Source organism: Chiroxiphia lanceolata, chromosome 6 (genome assembly GCF_009829145.1).
Source record: "Chiroxiphia lanceolata isolate bChiLan1 chromosome 6, bChiLan1.pri, whole genome shotgun sequence".
In the NCBI taxonomy this organism is placed as follows: Eukaryota; Metazoa; Chordata; class Aves; order Passeriformes; family Pipridae; genus Chiroxiphia; species Chiroxiphia lanceolata.
Genome location: NC_045642.1, coordinates 16865680 through 16881865, shown reverse-complemented (window position 1 = coordinate 16881865; position 16186 = coordinate 16865680). Strand labels below are relative to the sequence as shown.

At 52.9% G+C, this 16186-nt stretch overlaps 1 protein-coding gene across 4 annotated transcripts; it reads right to left on the bottom strand.

Annotated features, from left to right (window-relative positions):
- Positions 1 to 8466: 8466 nt before the first annotated feature.
- On the bottom strand, positions 8467 to 15647 carry LOC116788831 (cytosolic 5'-nucleotidase 1A-like). 4 transcript variants are annotated; one of them, XM_032692009.1, is made up of 8 exons: positions 15529 to 15647; positions 14591 to 14799; positions 12902 to 12962; positions 12034 to 12201; positions 11534 to 11663; positions 10834 to 10956; positions 9576 to 9754; positions 8467 to 9054 (listed from the first exon to the last, which is right to left on the bottom strand). In XM_032692009.1, exons 3-8 carry the CDS (start codon positions 12944 to 12946, stop codon positions 8752 to 8754), a joined length of 948 nt encoding a protein of 315 aa, XP_032547900.1. In that variant the 5' UTR covers positions 12947 to 12962; positions 14591 to 14799; positions 15529 to 15647; the 3' UTR covers positions 8467 to 8751. The 4 variants fall into 4 exon arrangements, with proteins under 4 accessions (XP_032547900.1, XP_032547903.1, XP_032547901.1 ...); XM_032692012.1 differs by having other exon boundaries at positions 14591 to 14739; positions 15529 to 15631; XM_032692010.1 differs by having other exon boundaries at positions 14591 to 14834; positions 15529 to 15618.
- Between the last annotated feature and the right edge of the window lie 539 nt (positions 15648 to 16186).

Here is a 16186-nt window from a genome sequence, read left to right as displayed (position 1 = left end):
TTCCCCGTTGGGATGAGGTTTTCTGGAATGATGGCCAGAGGCATTGGTTGAACCTGGTGGGTCCCGTTACTTCGGCCAGCACCTGCTTCCCTCCTGCCCCTGCGGGCGTGTGGTCAAGGCGAGTGCCACTGACCATGAGTCAGCAAAACCCGGCGCCCTCCTGGCCCCGCAGCACTGTGTGACTCAGCAAAACCCCTTGTGGTTCTTTTGGGCAAGGGGCCAAGACATAGTGGGTCCCCAGCATCTGGAACCTGACTGCAGAGGCATTGTTGCTGCTGCTGTGGGCTCCAGCTTGCAGGTCTCCTCCTCTTGTCCCCCTGGGTACTGGCAGCCCTGTGCTGAGTGGCCGCAGGCAGGAGCGGGTCAGATATAAACTAACCCAACTGTGGTCCCACCCAAACAAATCCACCCTCCCCAAGGGCTCTAGACCCCTTTGCAAATGCGCTTTGCAGACAAAAGGGATAGTCCTGATGCCAGGCCCAAGGTTCCCCTTCACCCCTTACAGGCTTTCGTGGAGCCCTCCTCCCTGCTCTTTGAAGTGGCTGGGAAACTATAGCTGGCCAGGCAACGCCGCCTGGGCCCCAGGCTGGAGCACCTACAGCAGCTCCTCCTCAAGGGTTTCCAGTTTGGCCAGTCTCTGCCAGAATCCTGTGGCTATGGAGTTGCGTTCCAGCATGCAGGTGAGGATGGCATGCCCTGTACCATCACATATTGTAGAACAAAGTCTTTCAGCAGAGTTAAGAAGTCTGGACCCATCTGTGTCTGTTTTGTTAATTCCAAGAGATTTAAAGGCAAGCTTTGCTCTTAGCAAAGCTGTGATGAACGAGCCTTTGCTTGAGCTTCATGGTAACAGGGCTTGTGTCTTCATCCAGAGCTGCTCTCATACCAGTGCAAGAGGGTCACTGCTTTTAGATGGGCTGCTCCAAGTGACTTATGTGTCCATAGCACCAGTGAGGCCAGACACTTCCTAATGGTTTATTGGGAAAAAGTGAGGATGGGGCTGTGTCAGGGAATGTTACAATACTAATTCTCTCCTGGGTGCTTGCAGAATGGGAAGGGATTGGGGGGCTTATCCCCCAGAGCATTTAATCTGGCTCTGGCTCTGGCTCTTGGCACCAGTGGTTTTGGAGCTGACACTGCTGTGCCTGTGTGCTGAGGGAGTGGTGGCTCCAGCAAGGAGCCAGGATTTCTGCATTTGGGCTCCCTCAGCACCTCTGTGGAATGTTTGCCCCGATGTCAAAACCTTGAGAGGTACAGTGGGTATGTTTAAACAGGAGCTGGGAGCACGTCTGGGTATTTATAGGCTGGGTCTGTGAGAGTTTATCTTAACAAGATAAACTGGCACGAGCCTGGGATCAGGGTTTTTCACACATTTTTCCTTATTTGTGGAGCAAGATGGAGTGCCATGGCTGAGGCGTCTAAAGAACACAAGAGATGTGTGAGAGACAGCTGAGGAATCCATCCCTCCTCACTCCTATCTTTGTCACAGTGGATGAACCCCTTTCCTTGCTCGTCTGTCTCCCTGGCCCCCTGCATCCCCCCCTGGCTCCAGGGGGTGAACCAGAGCACTGTCCCCTGCAGCCACAGCCGTGGGTGTGGGGCGACGCGCCCCTGGGAGCTGGCCATGCTTTCGCAACCTTGATCCCTGCTTGAGAGGATTCCCGAGGTGGGGGGTCAAATGACTCAGCTCCAGAGGCTCCAGCTGGGAAGAGAACCCCAGCCCCAACTCTGGGAGACTGGGGTCTCCTCTGTCAAATGACACCAGGGTGTCCCACCTGCCCTTTGCCACATGGGCAGGGACCTGATGCAGCTTAGTTTATAATCATAGAATCCTTTAGGCTGGAAAAGACCCTCAAGATCATTGAGTTCAACCATTAACCCAGCACTGCCAAGTCCACCACTCAACCCTCAGCACCACATTTACATTGCTTTTAAATCCCTCCAAGGATGGTGATTCTATCACTTCCTGTTCCAATGCCTGAACACCTTTTCAGGGCAGAAATTTTTCCAATATCCAGTGTAAAGCTCCCCTGCCACATCTAGAGGCTGTTTCCTCTCATCCTGTTACCTGCTACCTGGGAAAAGAGGACGACCCTCACAACCCCCTTTCAGGTAGTTGTAAAGAGCAATGACGTCTCACCTGAGCTTCCATTTTGCTGAACACCCCCAGCTCCCTCAGCTGCTCCTCGTAGGACTTGTGCTCCAGACCAGCTCCACTGCCCTTCTCTGAACACGCTCCAGCAGCTCAGTGTCTTTCTTGCAGTGAGGGGCTCAGAACTGGACACAGGACCCGAGGTGCGGCCTCACCAGTGCTGAGTACAGAGGGAATAGCCCTGCCGTAGCCCTGCTGGCCACACTAGTTTTGATACAGGCCAGGATGCCATTGGTTTTCTTGGCCACTTGGACACACTGCCAGCTCATATTCAGTTTCAAACACCTTATTTTTTGGGGGGCTCCATTTGCAGTCTGACAACATTTTGTCAGGGATGCTACGGTGGCCTGTTTGTCCTTACATATAGCTCTGTGTTTGCCTTCACCCTTTCCTCCACGGTTTTCTTCTATATTTATTTATCATGATGGTAGCCAATGCCCTGAGCTGCAGTGACCTAAAGGGCAAGGAAAGCTTCCATTCAGAAATGCAGATTATTTTTTTTTTTGCCAAGCTGCAGGTGGGATGTTTAGAGGACAAATGTCTTCAAGTTCAAAAAAATGCATTTCTGATTTTGAAGCTTGTTGCTAAAAGAGAAAACTACTCCTCCATCTGAGCTGAGCAGAGCCACAAGCCTGGGCAAGTCTGGTTTCAAACAGCCTGACTCCGACTCAAGGTGCTGGTGCCAGTGTGAAGGTGCTGGATGCAGCTCATTAGCAGAGCCTGATTCACCATCCCTGGGATTCTGAGTATATTAGTGGTAACTTTTTCCTGGCACAGTGCCAAGACCTCGCCCACTCCTAAACTGATGTACAATTCACAAAGTGGGGGTGCGTTTTCCAGTGGCACTGGCACATCCCAAATTACACCCTCTTTCTGGGTGACACCCACAAAAGCAAACCTGAAGGTGGTTTAGTAGTAGCTCTGTCTGATGGGAAACCTGGGAGCAGGGGAGGGTTTGCACTGAGCACAACGAAGTGACTCATGCAGGCCCTGACGGTTGTGTCCCATCTGTGTAGGCGCTGGGGAAGATGTCCTTGGCATCATGGGCTGGGGCAATCCTCGATCCATTGGTGTCGGCTGACTGGGGCTGGTTTGGAGGCAGCTGGCCAGCAGCCTGCTTAAATGTGTTTTGTCTGCCAGCATGGGCTGCAGTGACCTTGGGGAGATGCTAAGTGGAGTTGCAAAAGGCTTAGGCTGGGTGGTAATTGTTCCCTTGGTCTCTCTCATGCTGCAAAAACCCTTGTCCTGGTGGAAGGTGAGGACGGCTCACTGGTGGCTGGGTGACACAACTGGGTGACACGACAGGCAGGGACCCTGAGAATGGCTCCATCCCCATCAGGGCCATTTGCAGCAGCCTTTGAGCATGAAGTGCTTTCACCCCAGTGGACTTCTCCATCAGATCCTGCTCTTCCAGCCTTTCCCCTCTAGCTATTGAAAAAAAACAGAAAGCATTTATGTGGCAAAATACTTACGGTCTTTAAGCCTGTGAGCTGCCCTGGTGTTTTCACTAAGGTTTACTTGCGCACCACCTTGCCTCAGTGGGCTGCTGCCAAACTCGGCATTGCCTGTCCCTGTGTCCCAGGCACTCTGTGGCCCTGCCCAAATCCTTGCCACCCCCGCACCACCTGCCCGCTCCTGACCCTGCTCGGCATTAGATGTCCTTCGTCATCCCCTGGCCCATCCTTCTGCATGGCTGGTGACACACCTGGGACCCACCTTGGGGAGGAGGGGACCTGCCTCTCCCTGGCTGCTAGCCCTGGCTGCTCCTCGGGGCAGGGATCTCGTGTTGTTTGCCTCACCCGAGTTATTTTGCAGCAGGATGAAATTGCCAGGGACAGGCAACAACAATCCTGGCAGACACTGGCAGCAGGCAGTGTGACCGGCGGCTGACGGGATGGGATGGTAAGTGGCAATGATGGTATTGATTCATCCCCACCCACGCCAGGATGTGATGGGGAGCACAGGGACCCAACTCACCTTGTCACCTCCTTGAGCAATCCCTGCTGCAGTCCCCATGTGAGCCCAGCTTGGGGGGGGCGTATTGGCTTGCTGGTGGGGTTTCCACACATGATGAAGAGAATTGTCTCCAGCCACATCCAAGCACACCATCCATCTCATTTTCTTAGCCAGCACTAGATGTCATTTATTTTCTTTAATTTCCAGTAGAAGCTGCCCCAAGAAGGCCATCATTTGTGCAATCATGTCTCCTCAAAGTGACAAAACACTGAAGCAATTGAGACTTCTGATCCTGGGAGGAGTGTGGGCTCAGGAAGACGAGGGTCAACACCCCATTGCAACCCAAGGATCGGCTTAAAGTTGCAATGTGTTTTCTTGGATTGGGAGCAATCAGCTTCCACTGGTGATTTGGTGAATCAATCTGGACCTCCTGGGGCAGTTTCTGCTGGGTCAATATGCCCACATAAGCTCTGAATTCTAATTGATTGTCACCTTTCTCCCAAGCTCCATCTTCACATGCCACCACAGCCATTATATCCAGTGTGACTGCCTGGGGTTAAGATTTTGAACCCAGGTTTAAGCACGTCGGCAAACAGAGTCTGTGCCTTTGCACACCCTCTCTCTGACCTTCTGCACACAAAACACCCTGTTAATAATTTTTTGCAGTGTGGGATGTGGCATCTCAGCCTCTCTGGCTAACAACCCCTGAGTGTTTCCCAAGGAGCACTGCCACCAGGGTGACTTAGGGTTAGGGTTATGGTCAAAAATGTGAAGATGCTTTGCTCCGTGCTTGTGGCCAAAGGTGCTTGTAGGTTATGGGTGGAGGGAGGTGTGGGAACATCCCTGACAGACACTGCAGCTGTGCCCAGGTCTGCAGCCTCCAGCATCCTCTCCTGCTGCAGCCAGAAGTCAATGAAGCTGAATAGTTCGGACACTGCCACTGCAGCGCTGGGTTGTTTTGTTTTTAGCATTGCAACTCTGAATTGACTGGTGCAGTGAGTGGGGGATTAAGGGCACGGTCCTGGGCAAAGGTCTCCTGTGAACTCCTCGGGGCCAGGCAGCTGCAGCCTCTGATCCCTGGGGTCACATGCCCCACTCCGAAACAAGGGCCACTTGTTTGACATCGCTGGTAGCACTGGGCTTGGGAGAGGAGGCAGCTGGTCTGCTTGTGGCTGAGCAGAGGACATTGCCCGCTTACCTCTCTGGACCAGGAGGGTGTCTTGGGGGTGTCCCAAGCAGTGCCAGAGGGGGACACCTGGACACCAGGCAGCTTTGGCTGGCGTTGAAGGGGTTTGTTGGAAAGCAATGGTCAGAATCAAGTGCGGGTCCTCAGAGTCCACTTTTCACTCCTTTGCACTTCTTTTACTGGAGTGGAAAGGTGTGAAACCCAGCAGGGTTCAAAGGGAGCCTGTACCTGATGGTGACACAGGTGCTCCTGCCTTGCCCTAGCTGCCAAAACATGAGATGGATATGAGAGAAACATGTCACATCTAGCCCCAGCAGCTAAACCCTCTTCGGGCTGCAGTAGCAGGAGACCCTTGGGCATCAGCAACCCCTTGAAGGAGGGAGATCAAGATGCCTTGGAAAGCCAAAACCTAAGGAGCATCCCAAGCATTAATGAACTCATTACTGACACTTCTAAGACAGAAACAGCAAGTCTGTCTGTGCAGCAGGGCATGAAGCTGCATCAGTCCTTTCTGGAGGGTGTTTCTGATGCTCCATCTTCAGAGCAGGGCAATAAGGGCAGTTTTGATGCTACACATTTGAGCCAAAGCCTGAAGCAGCTGCACTTGGCCCTATATGATGCAACCCTACAAGCCTTGAGTTTCCTTCCTTTTTTTCCTATTTTGGGCACGTTTTGCCCTGTCATCCCCCACTGTGCTGACAGTGCTGGAGGAAGGCATGTGGCACTTTCCCCCTGCCTCAGCATCCCACGCACTGCGATGGCTCACGTGGGCCTGTTCCCACCACTCTTGACTCAGCTGATTTCCTCTTGCCCAAGGCATTGACCAAGCTCCCGCTGGCCCTGTCCAGGCATTGGCAAATGTGATAGATTGGAGTGGGAGAGGATGTCGAGGACCACCATCACCCCCACCACTGGCTCCGTGCCCCCACCACCAGTTGCCACCGAAGCAGCTGGCTGTGCACGGTGAGCAGGGCTGGAGATGGGCGCTTGGATCACCGCACGGAGCCTGGTGGTGTCTGACCTGCATGAAAGTGGGACGAACATCTGTACCTGCTTACCGGTCGTGTTTTGAGCATCCTGTAATTAATGTTTGCTCAGCTGACGGCTGCTTAGCATTATTAGCAGATGATGAGTAGCTGATGTTGTTGATGTTGCTACCTTGAAACATCTAATTTCAGCATCTAGACTGAGCAAAAGGGCAGGGGGCCAGACTCCTGGTGCCAAGACTCTGCCAGGCTTTGCTGCTTTGGAGGTGGCTTCCTATTAAAACCCTGCACACAGGCATCCCTGCCCACCCTTAGCCACAACAGCAGGGACAGGACCTGTGCTGGCAGCATGGTGGGGCCAGCAGCACCTTTTGCTGGGTCGAGGTGTGCAGAGTCCCCAAGCCCAAGGTAGCAGGAGGGAGCTTGGGGACACAGACACAAGATGACATTCAGGAGCTTAATCCAAAGCCCATTGAAAGTTTATTTTGTATTTAACCCATCTTGATGAACGTGTATACACCTAATAAATAACTGAATGTCTGTTAAGGAGCACCGAGTTATCCCACCCCTCCTCCCACACTGCTGAACACATGCACAAGGAACAAGCACTCACAATGGGATGCTTGTTTATTTATTTATTGGGCGGAAAAAGCATTGAAAAGAGAGCAACACTTCTGAAGCCTTTAAAAAAATTACTGATTATGCTGAGATTAAAAAAACGAAGCCAGCGTTGTCTTTATCTCCTCAGTCCATAATCCCACTGCCACCTGAGCAGCCAGTTCGGTTTTTTTTACGAGGCAGTTCTGGAGAGCTGACAGGGATTTGAGGTGCCATGTCCCCAGGCAGCACAGTGGCCCCTAGTGGCGACTCACATACAGCCCCGGGGAAAGAAACCTGCAACGGAACCTTGGGGGGCTGCTTGTTGCCAAGGAAAATTAGGAGCTGAGTCCAAACTGCCAGAGGAGAGGCTCCCCTGCATGGGGTGTGCCACGATGCCAGAGAGAGAACCGAGCACACCTACGAACCCCATCAGCAGGGAGCAGTTGCTCCCGAGACCCTCACCCACGCCCTCCACACACAGCTCTGGAGACCCACTTAAGCTTGGCCACGGCACCCAGTCCTGCCCTGGCCCCTTCGGTGGCTAGTCTGCAGCCCTGGCAGCCCTGGCTCCTGCATGGCTTGTACTGCAGGCAGCCCATCTCCACTGCCCTCTCCTGGTAGGACATCGGAGCTATGTGGCAGCTCTGTCTCTTGGATGGACCTCAGTGCTGGGTTGCAGCTTGTTCCTGTCCTGTAGCTCTGGGAGCTGAGTGTCCTACAGGACTGTGTCTCCTAAGAGCACTCTGTGAGCAGCCTGCATGCCTAAGGAAAACTGATTTGTGCTATAATCTCTTTTATAAGGGGGAATAACTTAATAAGGGCTTTCTTTCTTCAACCTGTTCACCCATTTCTAAAAGGTTTGTAGGTCCTTTACAGTTTTGAAATCTTTCTATTCTAAGTTTGGCTGGAGCTGCCTGAAGGACTTGCTAGCGCATCAGTGTCCTCAGGAAACCAAGCTGAGTGTGTCTGGTGAGGTAGGGTCTTGAGGGCTCCCTTTAGGCAGAGAACCTGGGAATAAACCATAGAATCATAGAATGGCCTGGGTTGGAAGGGACCTTAAAGATCATCCAGTTCCAAATCCCCTTGTGAGGATAGGGGGGGACACCTTTCACTAGATCAGACCCAGAGCTCCACCCAACCTGGTCTTGAACACTGCCAGGGATGAGGCATCTACACCTTCCTTGGGCAACCTGTTCCAGTGCCTCACAGCCCTCATAGTAAAGAATTTTTTCCTAATATCTAATCTAAACCTATGCTCAGTTTGAAACCATTACCCCTTGTCCTGTCCCTCCAGGCCCTTGTAAACAGAATCTCTCCATCTTTCTTGTAGGTCCCTTCAGGTACCGGAAGGCTGCAATTAGGTTGCCCTGAAGCCTTCTCCAGGCTGAACAAACCCAATTCTCTCAGCCTTTCCTCGTAGGAGAGCTGTTTCATCCCTCTACTCATCTTGATGGCCCTTCTCTGGACTCGCCTCAACAGGCTGATGTCCTTTCTGTGCTGCTCCATCTTGGAGACTGCCTGAGAACAGCCAAAGCATGAACCATTTTTAGTTCATGCTTCCTTTAGCTCATGTGTGTGGCAAGTCCCCAGGTCCTACTGGGCAGGTAGGTGTAGTCCTCAGTGTCACAGCAAAGGTGTCTTTCTCTCCTAGAGCAGTTGCATCTTTTCGCTTTATCCTAAGACCTAAAGGACCTCATATCAGCAGCAGAAATGAGCATTAAGTTTTGCATGGGAGTCCACGCTCTTGTCCCCTTTTCCTGAGATTTACTTGCTGCATGTCAGGAAATCTCTCCTTCTCCACCATAAGGTTTGCCTCCAACTGGCCCAGTCCCCTGTGTGGCTGGGGGGGAGGACTGCTGGCCTGCAGCCCATCAGCAGCAGGAGGGGACCCAGGCAGAGGGCACACCCACATTTTGAGCCCCTTGGATGTTATGAAGCCCATCGTCAAAGAAAATGTGAGGCTGGATCTGGGCGAGGATGGGGCCCTTGGGAGCCCCATCCATGAAGAAAGCCTCATCGATGGCCAGGCCCCATTCCCGGAGCGTCTTGATGGCTCGGATGCCCATGTCCCGGCCGCTGCGTGCAGTCACCAGGTAGGTGCGGATGGGGGATTTTTCCTGGCTGAACTTCCTGCGCATCTTCCCAAGGTGCATGGCAAAAGCCTTCAGGGGACCCTGGAAGCACAGCAAGACAGTTGGGAGTGGGTGAAAAATGAGACAACTACTCTGCCTGTACAAGCTACTTGTTCCTCTTCCAGGGTTCCTCAGGGCTCTGCAGAGCGCAGCAATGTCTGTGGGCTGCAGGACTGGGCAGTCTGGGACTGGTGCGGTGCCCTGGGGTGCTTGGGAGGAAGGTGAGCCTTGTGGTGCTCATTCTAATCCCAAAGTAACCAGGAAGGGACATCTCAGTGAGCAGTGCCTCTGGGTCCGAGTCCTGCAAGTGGTCACATCCTACAAAAGGTATTGTTGAGGATAACCACAATCCTGGATATTTGGGAGCTGATGCTCACTTATAGGAGAAAACAGGCCAGATCCATTTCCAGGGGGACTCCAAATCAGGCCCACACCAGGGACTGAAGGGTGGATGCCTAGGGAATTTGTAAGGATTTGTGCTTTTTTGGCTGCTCATGGCAAAGCCCGAGTGGCAGTGATGGCAGAGCCTGTGGGTGCCCAAGGAAGGGAGGTGGCATGCTCACCTCTCCCATGGGCACGGCCTCCATCGCGTGCTCGTACCGCACTGCCCCCTCCAGCCCGTGCTCCTGGAAGATCTGGTCTGTCTCGTCGGAGAAGAGCACGGCATCCCCGTCAAACACCACACGGAGTGGGGTGCTGGGGGCCTGCACCTCTTGCTGGAAAATGAGCGCTGCTGAGACCCCTGTGAGACAAAGCAAGGTGGGGGTCAGGAAGGACACCCCCCCAGGGGGCAGCTTGTGCATGGCAAGCTCTTCCCCACACATCTGCTGCAGCCCCATCCCACATCACCATGTCAGGATCTCCAAGCCATGGAGCCTTCTGTGGGAGTCGGCCCAGCCTGTCCAGGGCTGTGTTGTGCCTCCATGGGGATGGACAAGGAAGTGCTGCTGATCAGAGACCAAGAGATCTCTGCTAAGAGATGGTGTGTGGTTGTCAAGGCATGAGCAGCCCTCCTCCTGGTGCTCGCTCACCCTGCCAAGCCTGGCTTTAATGTTCAGATTTAGCTCTGTGCTGTGAATAACACAGACTGGCATCTCCATTGATTGGCGTAATTGGCTTAATTTGGCTTAATTCCTACAAGCTGCACCCTGCCCACCCTCATCCATGGATCCAGGTCCCCAGATGGGGGACACTTGTCAGAGCAATGATGCTCTCAAGGAGGCTCCAGGAATGTCCTGTGTAGACAAGGAAAGTCCAGGCTGCAGATGTCTTGCTCCTGACCTTGAAGAACGTGGCCAGCTGATGTGCTCATACCCAAGTGAATTAATAGGAAGGCAATTAACCCCATTAGAGCTGTGGGGAGACTGCACTCCCTCCCATCTAGGTCAAACGTGCTTTCATCTATCTCTGAGCACACAGTAACTGCATGTACCAAGGCAGCAAATTTCTATGGCATCCTCACAAAGCCCTAGGAATCACTGATGCACTCTCATTGATCCAGGGAGCAGCCATGGCATTGCATCTCTGGTTAAAAAGGCTTAAATGTCAGGCAGGGAATGACCAGCCCATGGCAGAGCTATGGCAAGAACGATGCATAAAGCACTCAGTGACTTGTGAAGGCATCTGAGCAACCTTGGTGTGTTTGCAGGCTACTGGTAAAAGGACAGAAGAGGAGATTGAACTGTTCAGGACTGTACTGATATTCAATGCCATCCACCCCTTGCCCCTGTGAAACCTTGGGTCTGGCGCTGCCTCTTGGTACTGGGCTACTTGGGAAAAGTGTGGTGTGTTTGGGGACGTGGGATGGAGAGGAGAACATACCTCTCTGGAGGGCATTGCACACATCTGTCCTGTCAGCTGAGAGGAAGAGCTTGACCCCGTGGGACTTCAGGTACTGTGTGGAGTCCTCATCGCTGACAAAGCAGAACTTGGAGATCTCCAGGCCTTCAGGTCAGGGAAAGTGAGAAAAGTCTGTTATGGAGCAACATCCTCCTCACAGCCCCCCAGTCCCTCCCTGGGTTTGGCATGCTTTGCTGCAGGAGCTCAGGGCAATGAACTTCCCAGTGCTGTGTGGGGAACCTGCCCACGTTCTGGCTGCATCTTCTTGTTCTATTGCTCCTACAAAACTGTGGAGTGCGGTTAAATATTCCCTCCCTCTCTCCTTAAATGAGCATTCCTCATGACAGCACTCTGGGATTTAGGGGTCTTTTATAAAGAACTGTTTTTTTTCAGTAGCTGACTGAGGATGTCCAGGCTGTGCAAAATGCTGCCAGACCTCCTGGTGGTGCGAAGGATATGGCTGAAGGGAGCTGGGCTCTGCCAAGGAGCCTGCGCCCTGGGTGTGCTCCAGCACCCTGGGCAAGCAGCACGGGGCTGGCAGGAATTGAGCTTGTTTCCAAGAGAACCCCTTCCCCTTGATTCTCCTGGCTCTCCATTTGCCACTGATGATCCACTGTGGTGCCTTCTCTGTTTCACAGCCGCCTGGGGGAAGCAGGCACCCCCGGGGATGGGTCCCTCTTACCGTAGTGTTTGGCGCTGTTGATGATGCGTGCTCCACTCTCTGGGCTGTTGTTGGAGAGCACCAGGATGTCAAAGAGGTCATTCTCTGCTGGGTTGCTCTCCAGCATCTTCTTGTTCACATACTGCACTGCCTGTGAGGACAGAATGGGACTCTAAATTTTAGAGAGGCATGACTGCAGTGGCTTTGCGGGGGCTCTTCTGCAGTTGAGTTTAGTGGTTTGTGCTGTATCAGCTATGGCAAAGCTGGCATGTTATGGAGAGTCAGACAGAGCAACCATCCTGCAAAACCCATTGTTAGGGAAGCAGGGAGCAGGATATCTCACCATGGGGGAGATGGACTGATGAGGAGCACAGGTCTTTATGCCCTGCCATGAGGCCAAGAGGCCAGGCCAGGGCCTGCACCCTGTGATGATGGGAGCTGAGACTTACAGCTGAGAAAGCTGAGCTTTCACCCCATCCTGCAAGTGTCTGCATGTGCCACCAGCCAGGTGTGGGGCTCACCTGGATGAAGGCAAAGGCTGTGCCTGGTGGGAGGGGCTTGTCCTGGTTGGCCTGCTGGTGCCTTGTGTACTCGTCCTTGCCCTTCTCCAGGTAGAGTTTGTGCTCCTTCTCCAAGTTGAAGATGGCTCTGGTGGTCACAGCAATGACCAGTGCCTTGCTGGGATCTTTCTGCAGGACAGGGAGGAAAGAGCAGTCAGGGGACAGCAAAGAAGGAACTCATGGAGGTGGGGTGAGAGGAGGGAACAGGGCTCCACCGACCAGAGTGGTGGGGTTGGGTGTTGGAGGTATCACCCATGTGTCACGGTTCCTGATCCCAGAGGTATGAAGCCCAGTCTTCACCTTCAGGCCACCAAGGATGGGGCTGGCAGTTGTGAAACCCTAACCTGTCTGGTAAGTCCCACATCCTCCAAGGACAGCTCATACAGAGGGGATTGCTTCATAATTTTGCAGTTTGTGGGCACAGTACAGCCATGGTTTGTGCTGAGCCGGGCACTGCTGGGTTTCTCTGCACATGCTGGTGGTTTTACCCTTTGTGTCTGTTCTGGGCAGTCTAATAAAGTTTCTGTGTACATACAGAAGCTGCTGCTTTCTCCCTGGCCACTCCAAAATTTAAGTGTGATCAAATGTACCTGCCCTTTCCATGCAACTGGAGGTTCAGCCCTGCAACTTCTTTCCATGTGGAAATCACATGGACCTCCCTGGGACCAGATGCTCAGCAGCCCTGAGACAGGCCACTTCTGCTAAAACCTAGGCACAAGCAATTGAGGCCAGCACAGCTCTGGGTTGCGGTGTGTCCTCTCCTGTGGTGGCATTTCAAAACTTGGTTTAGAAATACCGGATGTGTGTTTTGTAATGAACAACCTTTTACCTGTTTCACCTTGGTGTTTAGGACTGTGCTTTCAGGCTCTGCCATCTTCAGTTTTCAGCTTCTAAGAGAAAATATAAAACTGACAGATTATAATATAGCCAATCTACAGAAGGGGAAGAGTGGAAAGGAGACAGGGGACATCCTACCCACCAAGTGGAGCAGCCCAAATGAACTTGATTCTGCTGGCAGCAGCTCTGCTCCCAGGAAAACTGTTCTAATAGTTCCAATTAAATATGATGGAAAAGTGGCTTTTCAAACACAGATCATTGCTTTATTTTTATTTATCTCAAAGGGTACTTTTCTTTGTGTGGAACTGCTGAAAGCTGTTGTGGAGGTATTTTCCCAGCAAAATAAGGCTGTCTTTAAAAGACAAAATAGATCAGATCTTATGGGTAGGTTTCTAGGTCACATCCTTATTGCCTTTTTTTGCTACTTTTGCTCGAATGGTGAATTTGCATCTACAAATGAATGAGTTCACTGCATGAGAACCTCATTTGCAGCTGTAACAGACCAGAGTAAGTAGAGATGTCTGGTGAGGGCTTGAGTGCAGGCTGGGACTGGGGCTGGTCTGCCCCTCCACAGCCCTGTGAGCCAGCCAGGCCATACACTGAAGGTCTCAGTGCTACTCCAGGTCTGGCAGATGAAAATCTTCGGGGAGGTACATGGGTCTGCCTATGAGGGCAACTGAATCATAATCCCATTTATTTTTGTACACCCAGGTCCTGTGGTTTCTGTAACCACCATGCTGTACACTCCACTTCTATGCACTAGTCAGTGCTAAAAGTGGATCTTTAGGATTCAGCCTGTGGGATGGGAGCTGTTCCCATTCCCACCAAGGGGGATCCTATGGGGGTTATTTCCATCCAGTAGCTCCAGGATGGAAACACTGCGGGGTTTCTCTGGAAAGCAGAGGAAGAATGACTGCTCTACATGGATTGCTGGGAATGGCAAGGGGTTAAAACTTCATTTATCATTTCATGCCCTACCTGCTTACTGGGCTGGGGGTTGTGCAAGCATAGACCAAAGCCAGCATGCAGTGTGAAGGGCAAGTCAGGGTCTTCAGGGAGACCTTTCTTTTGTTCCAGTGTCCTTTAATTGACTTTGTTATTCAGGGACTGCAAAGCGTTGCCTGGGCTGGTAGGCAATACACTTGTCTAAGAGCCAGAGCCTTGCCATGGGGAGCTCAGGGCTTGCATGAGCACCTCCTGACTGCCTCCAGGGTGGAAAGTCCTGCGGCAGGGCTGCTCCCCCAGCCAGGGGTGTGTGGAAAGCCAGGAGATATTGAGCATCCCTCTGCTTCCTCCATCCCATACCCCATGCTAGGAAGGGGTCTCCTCCCAGGGACCAGGGCAGAGGGTGGCAACCACCACCCTAGACGAGCAGGGAGAAGCTTTCCTCTGACAGAATCTCAGCCAAGTGCTTTTCTGAAAGTCAAAATTGAATGCAAGGAGGCGAAGGAGCTGAGCAGCCCTTCCTGATGGGAGAATCCACCTCCTAATGTCTGTTCTTCCAAGCGCTGCAAACCAAGCCTGACTTCTCCTTCCCACCTCCCTGCCCCTAATGCCCCTAATGCCCGCAAGTGCTGTTCGCACACAGGCGGGTGCTGCTGGTCCCCGCAGCTGCGTAGCGGGGGGCAGATGTTACCCCCCTAGACACAGGATTTTGTCAGAGAGAAAAGCCCAAACTCACCCCGAGCGCTGCCTCTGCTCCGCAGCAAAGCCTGTCCAGCGGCAGCATCCCAGCTCTGCCCAAGACGCCGCTGTTTATATTTCCCCCTCCCCGCGCTGGCAGGAAGCAGGCAGGAGCCAGGATGGGGTGCAGCTCCGCTTCCCGGCGTGCTGGGATTTGTAGGCAGCCAGGTGGTTGGCGTCGTGCCCGGGCCAGACTGCATTTCCCAGCTGGCGTTGCACGGGCGGATCGTGGTCACCCGGGCCTGGTCACGGACACAGCCGCGGCCAAGCCGGGGAGGCGGCTCAGCGCTATTCCAGCTTCTGGAGCTCCCTCGGAGCTTGTGCTCAGTGGCCGCGCACTGCCCACAAGCGCTGCCGCGGTATCTATTTCTGCAGCCGGAGTATTTATAGCATGCCTCTAGACCTCTCCCAGCCTCTGAATACACAGTGGTTGTAATATTGACCAAAAATATAGGGGTACCTGCACCAGAGTGGCTCACAGCGGTTGCAGGGATGCGGGGAGCAGAGGGTTGTGGAGAGTGTGGCAGGGTGCAGAGGAAGCTTACCGTATTTACAATTTTTCTGTAATGTTTTTGGATCCCTTTTCCCTTCTTTTCTGAAAGCTTTCTCTCAGTTAGTGCCCTGAGCAGGGGTGATTTCTGGGCTAGGATCTTGCTTTTCTGGGTAGCTGTGTGGCACCCAGCCCTGTGAGGCTCAAGGTGCTGGAATATTTCAACACCCCCTTTCTCTGCAAGAGTGTGATTGGCGATGGGGAGGGGGGAGAAGGAGGTAGGGGGACAGGGTGGAAAGGAGAAGGGGAAAGGGGCTGACATGACCTGCTGCCATCCTGCAGCTTTTCCCTTGCCCAGCTAGGCTATATCCCTGCCCCACTGCTGGAAAAAGGCCCAGTGGAGCAGCCTGCTCAGCCTGGCTCCTGCCAAAGGAGACAAAACCCACCTGCACTAAGGCAGCTGTCTCCCTGTATGGCACCAGGTTATCACCAGTATCACCAAATCTCCTCTGAAAATGTGGGAGGTCTCTGGGGTCCAGTGCACTTGGCTTCACTGAGATCATAGAACCAGAGAATGGTTTGGGTTGCGAGGAATCTTAAAGTTCCAACCCCTACATCATGGGCACTGATGCCACATACTAGATCAGGTTGCATAGGGCCTCATCCAACCTGACCTTGAACTCTTCTGGGGATGGGTCTCTGGGAAACCTGTTCCAGTGTCTCATTACCCTCTGAGTAAAAAATTTCTTCTTAAGGTCTAAATCTCTCCTCTTTTAATTGTCTTTAGCAAACAGCCTGTTGAAAAGACTGCTGATATACTCAGCTTTTAGCATGCTTTTGCAGACCCCCTTTCCCTGACTGATTTGATTGGACATATTCCCTTTTCTGGCATCCCCATAATGCATTTCTCCTGTGCATCCTCTGGGCCTGCCAGTTTAGAGCAAAAAGTCCCCCCCGAGGTTTGCTGCAGCATCATTCCTGCAGCATCTCCTGCTCCTGGAGGTGATGCTTCTCTGAGCAGCAGGAGTGCAGGGCACTTGTGAGTAGGGTTGTGGTTTGGATGGCTGAGGGGCAGCCCCAGCCCCTGTCCCATGGCTAGGCACC

Bases quoted from the DNA above. Each gene is read 5' to 3' on its own strand.
- LOC116788831 (XM_032692009.1), bottom strand. From the start codon at position 12,946: ATGGCAGAGCCTGAAAGCACAGTCCTAAACACCAAGGTGAAACAG. The intron at 12,202-12,901 runs GTAAAAGGTTGT...CCTGTCCTGCAG, and splicing joins TAAACACCAAGGTGAAACAG to AAAGATCCCAGCAAGGCACT. The intron at 9,755-10,833 runs GTATGTTCTCCT...TTTGTCTCACAG, and splicing joins GTGCAATGCCCTCCAGAGAG to GGGTCTCAGCAGCGCTCATT.